The sequence below is a fragment of the Rhea americana genome, unplaced genomic scaffold (genome assembly GCF_003343005.1).
Source record: "Rhea americana isolate MKP2758 unplaced genomic scaffold, rheAme1 scaffold_4, whole genome shotgun sequence".
Taxonomy (NCBI): Eukaryota; Metazoa; Chordata; class Aves; order Rheiformes; family Rheidae; genus Rhea; species Rhea americana.
In genome coordinates this window covers 3990839-3996915 of record NW_028186534.1, presented here as the reverse complement: position 1 = coordinate 3996915, position 6077 = coordinate 3990839, and the positions used below count along the sequence as shown (strand labels likewise).

The 6077-nt window shown below is 42.0% G+C and overlaps 2 protein-coding genes across 3 annotated transcripts in view; one reads left to right on the top strand and one right to left on the bottom strand.

The window, feature by feature from the left end:
* The window catches only part of LOC146590697 (oxidative stress-responsive serine-rich protein 1-like), a 7220-nt gene extending 1306 nt beyond the window's left edge, over positions 1-5914 (bottom strand). The window contains exons 1-3 of one of the 2 annotated variants that reach the window (XM_085313988.1): positions 5718-5914; positions 2284-2400; positions 282-395 (exon numbers count right to left, since the gene is read on the bottom strand). In XM_085313988.1, coding sequence (XP_085170114.1) covers positions 282-395; positions 2284-2360 — 191 coding nt within the window. In that variant the 5' untranslated portion in view covers positions 2361-2400; positions 5718-5914. The remainder of the gene's footprint in view (positions 1-281; positions 396-2283; positions 2401-5717) is intronic. The other variant, XM_085313989.1, reaches the window with a different exon arrangement.
* A 44-nt stretch (positions 5915-5958) lies between these two features.
* LOC146590696 (oxidative stress-responsive serine-rich protein 1-like) overlaps positions 5959-6077 on the top strand; it is a 6564-nt gene continuing 6445 nt past the window's right edge. The window contains exon 1 of the mRNA XM_085313990.1: positions 5959-6017. The gene's annotated coding sequence lies outside the window, so the exon portion shown is untranslated. The remainder of the gene's footprint in view (positions 6018-6077) is intronic.

The following is a 6077-nucleotide window of genomic DNA, read 5'->3' as shown; positions in this document are numbered from 1 at the left end:
AAAAAAAAAAAAAAAGAACAGCTCACACTATTACAGAAACATGGATTACGCTTCTATTCCTAAAACTGAAAAGCATTTCGTTTCACTTCAGAAAGCTGTACATAAGAATAGTCATATGTGAGCAGAAAAGGGAGTGTAGTGTACTGTATTTTACACATTCTTTTAAATAGCCAWGTATTCTAGTAACTAGGCCCCTAAATGAGGGAGTCAAATTTTACTTTAAAACTCAATTTCAATGCAATCACATTTGAAGTAATTTGATAATCCCAAGCTTCTCTCACCCATGCCAGGCTTCCTTAGAAGTACACACATTCTTAGGTTTGGTTTCCTCCACAGCTGTTCTAACTAACACTCTTGGACTTGTCCCTTCACTCACAGAAAGAGAAGCAATAGACCTGTGAAAGAGAGAGAGGAGGTGAGGGGAGGGGAAAAAAACAAGAACAAAAAAATGCACACAGTAACACACACAAGAATGAGAAGTTAACAACAGTCTAGACTGTTTTGTGAAAGATTCATGAACTTTGTTATACTTATAATACTGATCAGATTATCCGAAATAAWCTATAACATTGTTTTAAAAGACCTGCCCACAAAGATAACCCAAATCAGAACAGGCATCTGTTTACAGGCTCACACATCAAACACTGGTGCAATACACACTTTTGCAAAATGTGATATCATTCAGCAATTAGATTTCAAATACAAACATTACATATCAATAATGAAGCACAAGAATTAAATCTGATTTGCCTGGGGCAACACTGTGGCAAGGGGGGAAAACCTGAAGAAACACTCATCTTTTTCCAGAGACAAATAAGCTATTCTTTCCTGAAAATAAGTGTTCTTTGGATATAAATGGACTTTATATATCAGAACAACACTTATGCCTCTGTCTAGGGAGAACGTAAGCTAAAACTCTTCAGGCTACTGCAAATTCAACTACTTGAGCTACACAGCTGCATCAGATCATCTTCTATTCAAGCCACAGATCTTGGAAGACTTACTAGTTTCTCTGGTGCTACAAATCCATCCCAAATTCCCATTTTCAATAAGCTGTGACAACCTCAGAAATGCTTTTTTTCCAAGTTAGGATGTCACACATTAATCTATATTTGACAAAGAAATCATTTTCCAAAACCTTTGTTCAACTAGTTTATAACATGGCGGATTTCCTGAAAAACAAAATCAAGTCTGTGCACACTGTCCTAGGCCAGGGTCAATTAACGTTTAATAGAGGCCAAACTATTACTGAAGGATCTGCTATTTTCTATTTTAAAAATATGAACATAGAGCAGTAAAAATGAGCCCGCAATAAAAACTCTACCATAATTAAAATATGCCTGACATGTTGAGGGGGAGGGGGTGGAAAAGAGAGGCAGAATGGAGATACTGATGAAAAGAGAGGCACCTGGCTGGTGACAGATTTCTAAAGAGTCTGATTAGTTAACTGAAGTATAATTTTAGAAGTCCAACTATTTACTATTTAGGTTCTAAGGTAGTTTATTTGCACAATTCATTTCTTTTCAGTAACCAGCATAACTACACCACTGCCAACTGCTTACTGAAATGCAGTACTGTACATGTAATACACAATGACACCTGTAAACCAGCAGAAAGAGCATGACAGTTATGSTAACTTTTTATTTCCGACAAAAAAGGTTGTCCACTAACAGAAGACACATGCTGCTTATACTCTACTGTCTAGGGCAGCGAAGTTAAGTGCCACATGTGTCACATCTCCCAGGTAACAAGACAACACAAAAACATTCTTCYCCATTCAGCATTTTTAGTTATGAAGAGGAAGTATATTAATGACATCAATGAAAACAGTTTGCATGAGATTAGCACTGCATCTAACACTCTTCGTACTATTATGGAAAAAAACAAATATTTCCCCGCAGGGAGAAAGAGGGATTTAATAACCATGACAGGCCTTTAGAGCCATCATAATACACTGAGTACAACAGTGTTAGTGTTATAGTAGTACAGATATGTCCTCTGGCAACCAGATTCATGCCAAAATTAATTTCAAAATGATAGTCAGCAGTTAGCAGCACATAAACTTATTTGAAGCCTGCTGGAAGCTGGCAATCAAACAAACTACAATTCCTTTAGAAATGCAACTTACAGCTAATGAATTTATTTCAATATGCTTAACGAGAATGGAGCCTTTCAATGCATAACCTTTTGGAATTATTTCATTGCATCAGATTTAACWGTAAGTGTTCCCTTCCAATCAATCTGCAGTATGTTAACACTGTACTTGCCTATAGTCTTACTTACCCAGCTGTGTCAACTCTTAGCTTTTTGAAAGCTGTTTGCAGGCTTTCCTCTTCCCCATCCTTAGCTTCTGTTTTCATTATTGGGATGGTGAAAAGCTGACAGAGTTACCATATACTGCTAAAAGCAGAGAAGAGACATAAGAAAATAAGAATCAATGCCTTGTTAAAGACGTTAGTTGCCCAGTAGCGTCATAATACACTAAAAATAAACTTGAAATAGTACACTGAGCACATAAARCTGAGGTCATTGTAGAAGAACATGTCTGAAAGTTGTTCAGAACAAGCTTTAAGATATCCAAGAATGAAACAGTCTCCTGCATAACTGCATAAATGAATTCACAGTTTAAAATAAAATCTGCTGTCAACAGTGYCTTGCTTATCCAAAGCAAGTCTAGATAGATTCTTCTATTTGTTTTAAAGCTATTATCAAATTAACTCCAGAAGAGACGAAAGAGATGCAACATCACTAGAAACAGSCAACTTCCTACAGGCTGCTTTTTCCCACTTTGGGATCTGATGTTATTTATTTATTTTAATCAGATTTGTCTTAAAAGACGGCAGACAAGGCATTAATATTTTTTAATTTCTAGATATTTGGTTCAGATTATCCCCTTCTTACACTACAATCATTTCACCCACTGTCCTACTTCAGTAAGTCACATTAAAAGACCTGTGCAACTAGTGTGCTCCATGATCAACTGTAACTACTGCCAAGATTTTTTTTTTTTTTGGGGGGGGGGGGGGGGGGGGGGGTGCTACATTGTAGCTATTCTTGCTTATATACATTGAACTGCTGGAAGAATAGTTTCAAAGCAGGCCTCAGAAGCTGATAAATCTGCATGTGATGCATCCTGGCCTTTACAAGAATTTTAAATTTAAAGTACCAATCAACAGCACGTTTAAGTTCTCCTCACTTTCATTTTCAATTTACTATAAAAGATTCAGGCAAACAATTTTGAATTAAATGATCCTGAAGCAGTAAACTAAGAAAAACAGCTCCCAGCCCTTGRCAGAAATGGAATCCATTAGCAGGTAAAGACTCTGAACAATCCTAAAAAAAACACCACAATCCAAAAAACTTTTCTAACTATTTTAGCAATYGAGGCAATCTTGATTTGAAACAATTTATTGCAGTTTGCACTTCCCTGCCATCATGTGAAAGCACATTTAAAGAACTCTATTAAAAACTATTAAAGTTATATGTGTACATTTCAAGTCTAACACATATCCAGTACAGTTGAGTAAATACCAAGTGAAAAGTCAAGAGTAAACATGGAAATGTATGATTTCCACCTTTACATAGTTCGTAGCAAAGCATATTTGATATTGGCGTAGTACTCCCTTGCTTAGCAAAAGTAATACATTTCTATCAGAATATGGTATATGGGTTATCAAATAGCCATTAAAAACTAGCATTATTTAATCTAGTTACAGAAGAATCACAAGTCTTTCTATATTTGTTGTCCTTCAGTACCTTATAGTTTTATGATCATTTGCAAATGATTGCATCAGCCATTCTGCCACTGCAAAATATTTCAAAAGGCTTGCTTCATTAACACAGGGTTCGCTTTTGCTGAGCAGTACCACCGGCAGTAGCAAATCTTAGTACATCAGAGTACCTATAGATCAGCATTTGACTAAATTTACCTGTCATTCAGGTCTCTATTAAAACTGCTCTTTAACAGGATACAAATCAAATACATCTTCCTGAAGCTTTAAAAAAAAAAATCAAGTCATTATGAAGATAACTATCCAAAACCAGCAACTTCAAACAGTTGCTGCCATGAAAACACATTCATACAGAGCACTAATCCTACCYAATTATACAGCAATAATACTTATCAATACTGCTTTTACCAAATAAATTCTAGCCCTTGTAATCTGGAAAAGAAGAAAGTCTAAGTGAAAAGAGAAGAGTAATCAGAATATGGACACATCAGTTATTTATGTAGATAGAGAATGGTAACTTTGGCCACCTCATAACCTCATTCCAGCCAAAGGCGGTGGCTCCTCAAGCTGATGTTTTGGCTGCCTGCTCTACCGTGAATTCATTCAGATATACTTCTTTATTGCAGGCAGCTATTATGACACACAGGGTGATGTATCATAACTTTAAAGGTACACACCGTCCAGTGAGTCATACAGCAAATAAACATGAGACAAGGAGGCTAACAGAGACTGACAATATGACACTCATCTGCGCAGGTTATTTTAGATACAGTCTTTGTTAAATGCTATTACTTTGGTGAAACAGACTCCCTTCTTCAGTAGATTATTTCCTTGACCCAAAGTTAAAGTTCTCTGAAATTACAAATTCAGTCTAAAACAATTTTTAAAATGTCAAAACCATGTTTTACGTAGAYTTAGACAAGAAAAACAAATATTTAACAAGATGAAGGTACTAGAAATATTTCAATCACAGTACATCATTCAAACTGTGTTATCAGTTTTAGACAAGTTATTTTACCATGCTGCTCTTCATCACTGGAACAGCAAACCCTCAAAGGAGTACATAATTTACTCAGAGAAAAACCTATGCATTTTAATAACTAAAAATAAGCATATGCATTTCATACACATCAACCAAGTAATACTGATTTCAGAGAAAACTCTATTACTGTGCAAAAACAACCAAAATCTAATGTTGCTTTGGAAAGCTTATAGAAAACTACTTGCTATTTCTCTATTTTCTAGAGAAGTATACATCTACCCTTTGCTACTTTATTTTCAACTATTTTCCAGCAACACTGGGCTACAAATCTAACCTGCACTGCAAGACACCCATACTGCTCATAAAATGAAGATGATGCAAACCCTTGCRTTTCATTTTAAGAACAGAACACTATGAAACTCAAAAAAATCCACAGCCAATGATTTCATAAGCAAGCCAGAGAAGTACACTGCACGGGAATACAGCTCGCTCCCCCTCAGCGGGGCCGCAGAGCGGTAGAGACTAAGAAGCTAGCAGCTGCAAGGAGGAACCAAACAGCAGAGGTTTTTCCCTCGTGGAAACTCGCCGTGCTCGGGTGGCTGCCGCAGGGAAGGGCCGCTCAGGCGCCCCACGGCCTTCCACGCCCCCGGGATTCGCGAGCCCCCGGCCCCAGGGCGCCCCCGGGGCCGGCAGCACCTCCCYTCACTGCCAGCCCCGGAGCGGGTCCCAGCAGACGCCCCGGGCCGCAGGCTCGGTGCCGACCTCAGCGCCCCTCGCGGCGGGGGCTCCGCCGSCGGGTGACTCAGCAGAGCCTCCCGCCCCGCCGGGGCTCCTTGAGCCCCACAACCCCCACACCGGCGGCGGCCGCCTCTCCCGTGCCGCGTCGCGGCCGCCGGCGGCTCCGCAGCCTGCAAGAGCCGCGGGAGGGCCGGCGGCAGCCCCGCCACAGGGCCGCGGCGGAGGCGGCCCGCGCGGGAGACGGCGCGCAGCGCCCGCGCACTTACCGCGCTCGGGCCGGCGGGCACGGCCCCACCGCGCCCCGCTGCCTCCGCGCTGCGGCGGCGAGCGACCCGGATGAGAAACACCCGCCGAGGAGGAAGCGACGGCAGCCGGGCGGGGACAGGCCCGCGGAGGCGCGCCGCGCGCGGGGAGGGAGCCGCCCCGCTCACTGCCGCCGGGGAAGGGCGGCGGGGGCGGGCAGCGCGTGCGCATGCGCTCTTGAGCGCGGCGCCTCCGGCGGTGAGCTCACTTCCTGTTGTTCGGCTGCCCGCCGCGCCCGCCCACAGCGAGGCTGGGACGCGGCGGTGAGTGACGCACGCGGGGAGGGCCGGGCCGGGCCGGGCCGGGCTCGCCCTCCCGCCCCG